Source organism: Anas acuta, chromosome 2 (genome assembly GCF_963932015.1).
Source record: "Anas acuta chromosome 2, bAnaAcu1.1, whole genome shotgun sequence".
Taxonomy (NCBI): Eukaryota; Metazoa; Chordata; class Aves; order Anseriformes; family Anatidae; genus Anas; species Anas acuta.
Window position 1 is genome coordinate 112,392,754 of NC_088980.1, and position 12,958 is coordinate 112,405,711.

Here is a 12,958-nt window from a genome sequence, read left to right on the forward strand (position 1 = left end):
CAGAACTGCAGTTGCATCCAACTATGAAAGCAATTATTTGCTGACTGGGAAAAAGTGGGAGTGGCTCACAAATTGGCCTCTTTGTGGGTAACTTAAGCAGTATGATCAATACCTTCTCTACTAGAAGATCTGGCTTAAAACACAAAATTTGGGCATGATGGCCCATTTGCCTCTAACTTCTTGCCAGCTTGAAATGTGTTTCTCCTATATAAGTTAAATCTGTATTTTTATTCCTATCAGGGAACAATTCTCCTTCTTCTTGGCTAGCTGATGTTTTAAAAAACCAAGATGTGTCTTTCCTTATTAACAAATTCGAAGGAGGTGGCAGTGATGCCAAAAGTCCATCTGGGATTCTGTCTCAGCCAACTCTCCATTGTATGCAGGAGCCCTTTAGTTTACAGACTGTCATGCGGTGGATGGATATGTTCTTAGCAGCACTGGACTGCTACAATACATTCTTTGAGCTGCAGATGATAAAACCTCATGAGATTCTGGGTGAGTGTTACAGGAACTCCTTTTGGAGGTGGTTTCTACCTTGGACTTGAAGCTTTTCTCCTTAATGTAGAGTTAATGAGTCTTAAAAGCTCTCCCAAAGATTTCAGTGACATTATTTAGTGACGGATGTTTTTTGATGAGAAGTACGTTGTCAATACTGTATCTTAAAATGTTTCCTTTTGGTCCTAGAAATATACCATTAAACCATGCACCAGTAATTTGTTTTACTCAGTCTCATCTTAAATAATTATGGTGTACAGCTAACTTCCCTCTGCTGAGGAGTGCTATAGATTTTTTAAAAAAAAAAAAAAAAAAAGTCCTTCCAGGGCTGTTTACTTGCTCTTTATTGATGTCTGGAGGGAGCTATGAGACAGTAATAGAATTCTTCTTTTCACTTTAAGGCCCTCTATGTGCTGTCTTCAATCTCTGATGTTTCAATTTTAACAGCCTTGCATTTGAGTCTTGATCATGTGTAAACATGGGGTCTTAGCTTTCTTTTATTCATGCAGGACTAAACAAAATGCATTTTATCGCTAACAGTACAGTTGCACTGTTACTTCATGTATGAAGTTTTGTGCATGTAGTAGGTAGTCTGCCTGCCAGTGTCATCTCTGTCTTCATTTGAAGCAATGTTGTAAGATTTTTATTGGATGCAGGTAGCGTAGAGACATATTATTCATAACTATGGATTTAATGTTTTAATCCTCATTAATAAATGTGCTTAAAATCATCGTTGGTAATTACATGCTTATAATGATCAGCAATTAGAAAGCTATCCTTCACTGCCCATATTTTTAACATTTGGAACTGACATAGGACTATCAGAAAATGCTGTTGTGAGATGTGGTAGTTTTCTGTTTGTCACCTCAACACAGCTGTTTTCTTCCAAACACAAAACAACGAATTTGAAAGTTGTGAGCTGCTGTCTAGTTTCAACTTATTATAATTCTTCTTAGGTATAAAGACGAAAAGTGTAAGATCCTCATTCTTGAAAGCCGTGCAATTCTTCCTTGAAACTATTGCTTTGTATGATATCCATGCAACAGAGCAGTGCTTTGATAGCAGATCAAAAGGCAACGTGTTCAGTCCACAGGAGAGAGAAATGTATAATTACAGCAAGTGTACAATTATAGTCCGAATCATGAAGTTTGTAACCCTGATCCTGGAAACATGCCAGCAGGATTTCTGGGAGGTAGGCACTGAAATACATAGTGAGTAAAAATGCGAATTTTAGATGTAGTTAAAGATTCTGTTGTGGGTTGTTTGTTTCGTGGTGTGTGTTTTTTTTGTTGTTGTTTGTTTGTTTGTTTTATTGTGAGGTTGTTTTGTTGGAGAACATCATTATTAGTGATGCTTTAATTCGAATTGATAGCTAAGCATCATCAACTGTTACAATCTTTGCACGTAAGAAAAAAAAAGAATTGTGCAGTTGAATTTTATAGGTTAATACAGTTTTAAACAGAGGAATTAATCTTTTCTAGGAAGGATATTGACTGTGAGATTTGTCATTCTGCATGGAGTACTTGCACTGAGTATTTCTTGCAGGATGCCTGATTGCCTTAAATGTGAGAAGAGGATAGTTGCTTAAAAAGCAAAAACTCAGATTGTGGCAGTTTCTTGAATTCAGAAAAAATGTTCAGGTTTCTCAAATCTTTACCTAGCCTTGATGTAATGCAAACAATAATTAAAGATGTACAATTGCAATACATGTGAATCTTTTATGAAATACATCCTGCAGGTTTAGTTCTGAGATTGTCTCTTGTTTTAAGCAGATGTTTAGTAGTGTGCACAGGGCTGTACAGTTCAAGTATCAATGTATAATTAAAACTAAAGACTAAAACAAGCCTATGTGGACATAAAAGATCTGAAGTGCAGTTTGATAGCATACATCCTATATATATATATTTATATGTACGAAATTTTTGTGTATCCATTGAAATCCATTGAAAGATAATACAATTTCATAAGAACAGTTACTGTTCCATCTTTTGTTTCCTTTAAACATAAGCAGTAATGGTAAATAATTAATAAAATATGGAAATCTAAAAGGATTTTGAAATAAAGATTTCTTCGAATGACTTTTTTTTCTAGCTACTTGAGAAGGAATTGCTTAATGAAAGCTTTGTAGAGCTTCTGGTGATGACAGTGTGTGATCCATCGCATATAGGCTTTAATACAGCTGATGTACAAGTCATGAAAAATCTCCCAGATATCTCAGTAAGACTCTTGAAAGCTTTGATGAAATCTCCCTATAAGGAATCTTTGAAAGTGTGCTTAAAAAAAAGAATCACACCACAGAGGTAAGTAGGGACTTTCTAATAAGTACGTTATGCTGAACAAACAAAATGAGAAATGGAAAATAATGTGTATGGTTACAAATGGAGCTCCCCACCAATGTAACGTTTTTGCTTCTCTTTTCTCGTTAGTTTTGAGGACCTCTGTTCTGTTGATCTGTTTAATTCAGATGCACGTTTTGATCAAGTTAGGTTTAGTGCTCTCCTTTCTGCCTGCAAGCAACTCCAGAAATCTGGCCTGCTTCATTCTGTTCTTTACGATCAGGTAATTGCATTTCCAGAAATTAAAAAGCTGTTGTTGAATGGGACCAGCAATAAATGTTTCATGCTTGTTCTACAAATCTGGGTAGCATAATATTGAGGTTTAAACAATCTTAATAGTTACGCCTGTCTTTCTTCAATTTCTAGGGCCCACAGGTGACAAGAATCTACCCCAAATTTTCCCCTCTATTGAGCTTCACAAGACAGAAAGCTCAGAAAATCAGAAATAATTAATCACTTAAAGAAGGCATTTTTAAACCATTTTTTAAACAAAGGACATTCAAAGTGATGAGGGAAAACTTAAAAAGGAATACATTTTAAAAATAAATACATATACACATGTGTAGGGGTACGTTCTTTCTACTAAATTTCTGATTACAGGCAATCTCTGTGTTATTTTGGGTGATTAAAGGAAAATAGGTCATGGAACAGCCACAAGGATTGAAGGAATATGTCAACTGGTGAGCAAGGCTACATTTAGCAAGTAGCAAAATATTTCATTTCTGTGGGGTACTCACCATCCATCCTCTGTCTAAACAAAAGCTAGAGCTGAGATTATAGGGCAGTGATATTCAAGGAACTGCATGGTTTACCTTTTACAGCCCACCCATTCTCATTGAGCCATTCAGCCATTCATTTTATTCCTGTAGTAGTTCTTTTATCTTAAAAAGAAATACAGGAGAGGATCATAAAACACTTCGAAAATAGTTTGTTCTGAACCTTGTGCACAACAGGGTTAGTCTGATTAAAAATCTTGCTATTCAATTATGAAGGTGTCACTTCATTGTCACTTCTTTGTTTCTGTAGGATGAAAGACCTCATTCCTCCGTTGGCTCCAAGCTTCTTTCAGTTGTTTATAAAGGCATTGCACCTGGGGGTCAAAGGATATCTCTTCCATCATTAGACATCAGCAGTAAGCGACTAGCTGACAGACTTCTGCAGCTGTCCTTTGCTATTGATGACCAGGTAGGATGTCGTTCTCCAGTTTGACTACTTAATCCTTGGCTTTCTATTATCAGGAGCTATTCTGTAGGACAAACAGAACCTTTATTTTGAGTGAAAGAGGATGATGTTTTATTCATACCCTTGCAGAGAAACTGTAAGCATTCTCTGGCTTAATTGGGGGACAAAGGGAAATTTTAGGTAACAAGCATTTCAGTATTCAGTTTGTTTCATTCTTGTGCTTTCTGATAACATAAATCAGTTTGGGATTGAAGCTTCAAAAAAAAAGTCTTCCCAGGAAATTGGTGTAATTTAATGTGCTTGAGATAACTCTGTCTCTATACCTTAATTTTAACAGTGTGAGGAGCTACTAAGTCTACTGCTGAACACGGTGGTGTTATCTGTGCCATTATCAGGAGCATCGCAGAGCAACCTGATCAATTTCTCTCATGGACAGTATTTCTACAGCCTATTCTCGGATACTATCAATCAACAGCTGCTAAAACATCTGGATGTGATCATACTCCAGCTTATGGAATCATCTGCCAGCAATCCCAAAATGGTATTAATGTCTTCAAAAGGACAAAATCAAACGGAAACAGTAGAAGTAACACTCTTGTTACAGATGGATGTAACTGTGTGCAGTGGAACAAAAGTGTGTTTGGTTGCAGTTGGAAAATGTGGCATTGATAGACAGGCTGTGCATCATCTCATTTCAAACTGAGTGGAAAGGTAGGAAGTGGGTAAACACTTCCTACCTTGAAATCTATGAATTTCAGGATTTTTTTGTATAGTCCTCTGGATGAATAACATCCCTTTAAAGCAAGTCTAATTGTTCCCATTTACTCATGGGAACAATTACTCATTTAACCATGCTTTGATATTATTTTTTTTTTCATTGTGTAGTGGTTCTAGAAGATGAGGACTGGATTCATTTTAGATAAAATTATAAACTGGAAAATTAACTTGAAGTGGTAGTGGGCATTCAGTCCACAGGGCTAGAGTAGAGCTAGATGAAAGTATTAAAAAGAAACAAGCATACAGACAAACACCCATGACCCGAGATGAATACAACATAGGTGTCAAGTACTCAGTCTCAGTACTGTTTGTTTTGCTCAACAGATTTTCTCCTGAGGGTCCACACTACTTAATATAGAGCTCTCCTTCAAGTCCATGTAGGAGGCATGTTATAATTGGGAAGCCTTCTTTCAGTGCTGCTGAAAAGCAGAAGGGTCAAAAAGAAAGATGAAAAGTCTTCTTTCCCTTTTGTTTAAAAAGATGCTCAGAAAGGCAGGTCATCCCTTACATATTTACTTTTTTTTTTTTTTTTTTAATTCAAGATGTTATGCTTAAAAGTGTTTCTTCCAAGCAATGTTTTAGAACATGAGGGGCATATTTTATGATACCAGAATCATTTGGTTTGATGTAGGGAGATGTATTATGGTAAGATAAAAACTTACTATGGTGATTTGTTAAGACATTTCTTCTTTAGTTTTACATGGTTGTTTTAAAGTATGGGAAGAAAAAAATAAGGTGTTTTTCTTTTTACCCTACACATCCAAGTCCTGTGAAATCACAAGGCTGTTAAAAAAAAAAAAAAAAAAATCCAGTTTATTAGATGATTGCTAACTATCAGAGAGAACTCAGAATTTAGTCTTAAAAGTCTGTGATTACTAGTGTTAGTCACATCTTTCTTAAACTGTGAAAAGAGATTGAAATATAGTTCATATCTTGATTGACATATTTTATTTCTCTCTTCAAAATTTATTCAAATAAGTTCTGTACTCTACTATTTCTGAATTCCATATCAATATTTTCAAATACCGGTATTCATTGTTACTCTTGGTTATTTATTTCTCCATATTCACTCAAAAGGTATGGGAAGAAATTGCTGCCTTCTACTAAGAGTGAAACAGAAGTAAATTGGGTAGAAGTCTTTTCAAAAAGTAGTTTGTTTGTTTGTTTTTTTAATTATTATTATTTTTTAAATCTGTTGTTTCTCCTTTCAGGTTGGTAGCATTTTGAATGGCATGTTAGATCAGAGTTTCAGGGAGCGTACCATACGCAAGCAGCAAGGAGTGAAACTGGTCACAGCTGTACTAAGAAACTGGAAGAGACTTGACAGCTGGTGGGCCAAAGGCTCTACTCCTGAAAGCAAAATGGCAGTCTTGACCCTGCTGGCAAAAGTTCTGCAGGTATGCATTATTTTATAACACACCTTTCCTTATTCTGTAGGAAGGTATCTTACTTTAAGGGAATGGGGTTTGGGTTGTTTTTTGTTTTTGTTTTTTAATACAGACATTTTATGTTTGGAAGAGAAAAAGCTGGATAATATCAAAGTACAAAACATATTTGGATAGGCAGAAATTACTGGACTTTACTCCTTCTGTTCCCTGTCAGATTAAAAAAAAAACTTGATTCATGTTCTTGATGCCTTTTATTCCTAATAAAGAATTGGTACAAGTACAGGCAGTAAACTTTGAAAGTGAGCAGCCTCTGATAACATTCCTTCTTTCATGTTGGGATCTGCAAAGTCGTAGTAGAGGAGTTCTACCCAAATCACAAGACTACAGAAAGATCTTTATTTCCAAGACCTGTAAATTCAGTTACATTGGGGGGTTTGCTCTTTATTTTTCAGACAGAATTTATCTATTTATCCCAGACTTTATAGGAACTTATAGAAGTAGCCACAAACAAATACACACACAGATCACTTATTGAGGATATGTTATTAATAATTTCTTAATACATGTAATTATTTGCAACTTGATTTCTTTCAAAGGTGTGTTTTAGTCAACATCAGAGTCATATTTCTGTATTAGACAGTAAAGTGACAAATAGGAAATTTGGTTTTGAGAGACAGCTTAGTATCTTTTGAACTGGAAAGTATGCAACATGATCTTGTTTGTACTTCTGGAATTCTTATTGATAGGTCTTCTGAAGCCAAATTGCTGTGTGTGTATTTTCTGTTGATTCAGCATACTTTTAGAAACATAAATCTGCAGCATGTGGGGTGGGTTGTGTTGTTGTTTTTATTGTTTGTTAATGTAAGGATTTCTTTAACTAGTTTAAAAATAAATCTTAATTTTAAACTTCTGTCATTCCAGATAGACTCTTCAGTTTCTTTCAATACCAATCATGAAGCATTTACAGCTGTTTTTGATACCTATACCAGTCTACTTACTGATCAGAATTTAAGCTTAAATCTTAAGGTAAATTGCTCACTTAACACCTTTCCTGCTCTCTACAGATCAGAATGTTAGTGGTTGGTGAAATCCCCTGTTACTGGAATTAAATTTTACCTTAGTTTGCACAGTAACATGGGCATCACTTCCGTGGGTTTTTTATTCTTCCTTTCAAGTTCCTAAACAATAAAATGTAAGTCATTATGTTTGATCTTCAGAGACTGAAGGCAACATCACAGATGATGTGTTTTCGTCTTAGGTGTTCTTTTTTTTTTTTCCCTTGTCCTGCTGAGAGGCATGTAATTTTTAGGAAAAATCTACCATCAGCTGCAAATAGTTTCAAATAAACACTTTAAAGTTGTAGAAATGACAGTTCATCAGGCTTTTAGCAAGGACTGGCTCTTCCTACATGTCAAATTCCAGATGTCTGCAATGACTGTAGGATACATGTCTGCAAGCATGCAATCAGTACTAATGGATTAACTGCTATATATGACTTGGTCAGGAGAGGGAGATAAAGTACTGCATACTGAAAGTGCAAGTTATGAAAGATGCTGGAGCATAAGCTTTGGTCTTGAAGACTAAAAATTTTGTACTTAGAAAATAGTTCTGCATGATTGCTGCTGTCAGTCTACCTTCAACTAGGCAGTTGTGTACTTCACTGTGCATTCAAAAGAAATAAAGCTTGGGATTTTGCTCTAGCTGCCAGGTTGTGCGTTAAAAGCAGTGACTTCTGCGGTAGTGGATGCTTGTTTAAAAGAATAATGAAGTCTTACCATACCCATGTCAGCCAAGAGCTATTAATTAGCTTTTAACTCCCTCTCATTAGTAACCATTGTTTTCTGAATCAGCACCTTACAGAAGAGCAGCTACATGGTATGTCTTTATCAGTACACTGAGCTTTTGAATCAGTAAGCATAGCCCCTGCTGATTATTTTGTGGTCCTCAGCTTCTTTCATAATTAGAGAATAATTTTCTTTTAGTTTAAAACTGACTTTCTTTCCTTTAGGGCCAAGCAGTGATAATTCTTCCATTCTTCACTAATTTAACTGGAGAAAAACTCAATGACCTTAAGGATGCTCTTGATCAACTTGTAGCTTTCAATTTTCCCATGAGTTCAGATGAGTTTCCCAAAGGAACCTTGAAGCACAATAACTATGTAGACTGCACAAAGAAGGTTAGTAATTTCAACAAAAGAACACGTAATTAGAAGTCTGATTGAACTGTGTCTAGAAACTATGGAAAGGAAATCAACTTTTTGATTTCTGGGTTTTGTTTTCATCCAGAAGTTTTAATTTATAGATACAGATTACAAGCATACATGTATATCTTCAGCATTTTATTCTTATTGGCACTGAAAAATTACACAAGGAGGTGGACTTAATTTGATCTAGTTTGGCTCCTTATTTTATACATTGCTTTCTTTTCAGTTTTTAGATGCCTTAGAGTTGTCTCAGAGTCCAATGTTGTTGCAGCTGATGACAGAAATTCTCTGTAGGGACCAAAGGCATTTCATGGAGGACCTATTTCAAGCCAGTTTCAAAAGAATTTCCAGAAGGTGAGTTTGGTCCATTGCATTTTGCCCTTGTTCACATGGAATTTCTACTGAAGCAAATGTGCTTCTTGTATTATGTTGTCCTTCTAAAAGTTAACATAACATTTTATTTTCATTCAAATTTTACTTTTGTCTTTATTTTGAAATATTTCTGAAGTGTTAATAAGTGGCATCAATTTCCAGGTGGCACTTGCAGTACCAGGGCAAATTCTGTAAAGCATTCTGTAAATTGGCTTGTTCTGGCAGGATCCAATTGAAGGTAGTAGTTGTGTGTGATACCTATGTTTGCTATCACTGTATAACCATGGTGGTCAGCTGAATAAATAGCGCTTAAATTGATGGTGTATTACTTTCAACAACCCCTTTGAAAATACACCACCATCTTGTAGGATCGTACCCAAGTGGGTATGCACGCAGGTGATTAAAAAAATTAAAAATCAATAGGGAGTTTTAAAATGTAAATGGAGTCTGGTAAAAGAGTTTTCATCTTGAGATTTCTATCTTGTTTAGGAGCAGCACTGACAAACAAGTGATACTGCTGGACACTGTTCACAAAATGTTCCAGCGTGAAGACCATCTTTCAAATACTACCCGTCAAGCTTTTGTGGATCGCTCTCTCCTCACTCTCTTGTCGCACTGCAGCTTGGATGCACTGAGAGAATTCTGTAGCAACGTTATAGTGCAGGCTATGGATGCACTTAATTCTAGGTTTACAAAGGTATGGACTTTTAATAAGTTAATAAATACAAGTTTGGGGACCGTCTAATAAGAGGTTGGTGTCACTGCATGTATTTTGCTTAACTTTGAATGAAACACTAATTGAAACCACTCGCTTCCCGTTTTTCCAGTTGTCTGTATCTTGAAGCAGAAGTTTTTGCTGGTTACACTGATTATTGTTTGGAAGCTTTTCTTCATTCCCCTACACACTGTTGCTTTGAATTTCATGTATGTTCATGTATCTACTGTATATAAAAATCAAAGATGACATGACATATATATTAAAAAAAAACAACAAAAAAAAAGGGGGGGGGTCTGGTATCCTGTCAAAACGCATTCTAACTTTGAATTATAAAAGACATACAAAACTGTAGCCTATTACTACATTGTAGAAGAGCTGTGTAGTGAAAGCTCTTAAATTAGATGCCGTACTTCTAGAGGAAGGTACACATCTGTCTTTTGATCATTGCGAAGATCCTTCAGTGAGGTCAGCACAGACCTTCCTCTCTCCATATACAGCCTGTCCTCCAAATTGGTTACATGCAATAATTTTGTTAGTGGAAGCGTCTACTGTTGCTGTAGTTCTCCCTTCCCTTTTGCTAATGCATTTGTTTCAGGGCAGCAGCACAAACAAGATGCTAAAATTATCCAAATTTAGCGTTTTATTTCTAATGATTACTATTAAAGACTTACGTGGGGTCACACACACAATTTCTTTTGCTGTAAATGTTAGCAAAAAAAGTGAGATGCATAAAGAAACTCATGGATAATACCCAGTATGGTGACCATTGTATTTTATGAAATGGTGGTGCTGGTAGTAGAGGCACAATGTCTTATTTTGGCTTTTTTATTTTTGTCAGTTACATTTGTTTTTGTCTTTGACTATTAATGTTTATCTTTGTTACTTTAAGAAATAATCCATCCTGGTTTTCATGGGGAAGGATGTTATGTGTTTTCAGCTCACGTTGGGCTAAGGAGCTTTATTTATCTTCAGGTTGGACAAGTTGCTGTTCTCTCTCAGCAGGCAATTCAAACTGACAGATTGCTTTTATCACCAAGCATATTTGTCTCCTTGTGTTGCTCTTAACAGCTGTGTGTTTTGCTTAAGGTGTCTGAGTCCAAGAAGTTATTCGGTATTCTGTACAAGTTATTCAAACACCACTCTAATGATTTAGCCAATTGTAGTCAACAGCTTACCTGATAAGAAAATAATCATATGGTTTTAGTAACTGTATTAAACAGGAAATTAGAATCTCTGTTCTCTTCTCTGTTGTAGAAGGTAGAAGTAAGATGAAGGCTAACTAGAAGAAGCTAGAATAGCCAGAGAGCTACTTAGCAAGGGCAGAATCTAGAAAATCTGTTTCTAAGGCTTTACTTATTTGTTTTCAGTCCAATGAATGTATTTTTGATACACAAGTCACCAAGAAAATGGGGTACTACAAGCTGCTAGAAGTGATGTATGTACGTCTTTCAAAAGAGGATGTTCACTCCAAGGATTCTAAAATTAACCAAGCTTACCGTGGCTCTATAAGTGTAGAAGGAAATGAACTTACCAAGGCACTGATAAAGTAAGATAATCATTTCTATTTCCTTTTAATTTCTAATTAGGTTTTGGTAGATACTCTTCTTAAGTATGCCTTACAAAGCAGAAGATTTGATTTGCTCAAGGGTAAACATAATCTATGATGTAGCTTTTGGTTTTCAATGGAATAGACAGTATTGAATTTGCATTGATAAAAGGATTGTAGTTTATGTTCGAGGTCATGTCAGGATGACTCCTGTCTCCTCTTCTTGCCAGGTGTTTTCTATTTGTTAAGCTTGTGCTTTTATTTTTGCTTTTCGGTATGGTTATTTGCCTTTAATTTGTCTTCATAATTTCAGTTTCATTATTCTTCAAACCACAGTGTACACAAATGTGTCACAAGATAGGTATTCATATGATCAGTGAGAAGATGGGATGGATTTTCATTTACACTTCACAATACAGCAGCACATCCAGCAGGTGTAGTTTGTTTTAATTGCTCTGCAGAGGGGAACAGAAGATTAATACTGAATATATATATATATATATATATATATATATATATATATATATGCTAATAAATACTATTTAGTTTGTTTAGTATTCTGAAAAACATATAATACACCTGAATTGTTCTTTTTTTTTTTTCTCTAGTTTTACAATATTATGTCCTATGGGGACTGCATATAATTTCTTGACTGTGATTTGTATAAGATCTATAACAGGCTATGAGCAAAAGACCTATAAAAGTTGCATTTAAACTGTTTTTTTCTGGGTAATCTGCAGTATAGCTTAGCATGCCTGTCTATTGATGTGTTGCTGGGAAAGGACCACAAGTCATATCTTGAAAATATATCTCCATCTTCTATGAAAACATCCTCTTGTATCCCTGACAGTAAGGATGGCTGTGTAAATACCAACAAAAGTTGGCTTAGTCATTGCTGAGTGGTTCCATTTCAGAGCAGTATACCCACTGAGAGCTTGAATAAAAGCCTGAGGTGATTTACTGCTGATACTGCTATAATAATAAAGATCTTCTGAAGTACTGTTCAGTCTGTCTCTGGCTGGGGGGGCCTTTCTTGTCGTGCTTAAAGAGAAGGGGAAAACCAAAAAGACCTATGATCTTTACTTGCCTGTTTTTTTTTTGTTTGTTTGTTTGTTTTTTGTGTGTGTTTTTATTTTCAGGTCCTGCTATGATGCATTTACAGAAAATATGGCAGGGGAGAGTCAGTTGCTGGAGAAGAGGAGGCAGTATCATTGTGCAGCGTATAACTGTGCTATTGCTGTCATTAGTTGTGTCTTCACTGAGACTAAATTCTATCAAGGCTTTCTTTTTACAGAAAAAGCAGAAAAGGTGAGAAGCTATTGTTGCTGTTAGTGTTTCATGGCTCTGGACGCTTTCCAAATGATTTTACTTAATGGCAATAAATCAAAGAACCAAACCTGAATGACATGCAGTTGAATAATGAACTACCCTGTGAGGCAGTAGAAGGAGTGGTAGCTGACTTTCTTGCACCTTTTGTGTCAATTGAATTGCTAATGGAGGCTTTAACGTCTGCTTGGGAGTGGGTGATCAATAATACATTTACCATGTTTTCTCTCCACTCTCAGTGGACTTTTTAATATACAGAAAAACACCTGTTATTTAAGTTCTTCAATGCATGGAATATACTTGAATAATAGAGACCCTTTTTGCAGAGTGCAATGTCTGTGCTTTGAATTTCTTAAGAAAATGTTGCTGTTCAACTATTTAAATGTTGATCCAAGAGAAAACTTGACACATTTTCTATACTGTACTTTGAACTGTTGTATTATAGGAAAGGAAATTCTTCTCAGAGTAATTATTATTGAGTGCAGCATTATAATTTTGATATTTCCAAATGTTCTTTGGTTTGCAGAACTTGCTGATTTTTGAGAACTTGATAGACTTGAAGCGTCAGTATACGTTTCCTGTAGAAATTGAGGTGAGTGGAAGTTCTAGGTTCTA

The 12,958-nt window shown here is 35.6% G+C and overlaps 1 protein-coding gene across 1 annotated transcript in view; it reads left to right on the top strand.

Annotated features, from left to right (window-relative positions):
* The window catches only part of PRKDC (protein kinase, DNA-activated, catalytic subunit), a 77,572-nt gene that overhangs the window by 22,174 nt on the left and 42,440 nt on the right, over positions 1–12,958 (top strand). The window contains exons 31-44 of the mRNA XM_068671716.1: positions 241–495; positions 1,452–1,687; positions 2,587–2,795; positions 2,922–3,054; positions 3,858–4,016; positions 4,351–4,554; positions 6,002–6,187; positions 7,100–7,204; positions 8,187–8,354; positions 8,608–8,735; positions 9,243–9,450; positions 10,839–11,017; positions 12,157–12,325; positions 12,870–12,935. Of these exons, the coding sequence (XP_068527817.1) occupies positions 241–495; positions 1,452–1,687; positions 2,587–2,795; positions 2,922–3,054; positions 3,858–4,016; positions 4,351–4,554; positions 6,002–6,187; positions 7,100–7,204; positions 8,187–8,354; positions 8,608–8,735; positions 9,243–9,450; positions 10,839–11,017; positions 12,157–12,325; positions 12,870–12,935 (2,405 nt within the window). The remainder of the gene's footprint in view (positions 1–240; positions 496–1,451; positions 1,688–2,586; positions 2,796–2,921; positions 3,055–3,857; positions 4,017–4,350; positions 4,555–6,001; positions 6,188–7,099; positions 7,205–8,186; positions 8,355–8,607; positions 8,736–9,242; positions 9,451–10,838; positions 11,018–12,156; positions 12,326–12,869; positions 12,936–12,958) is intronic.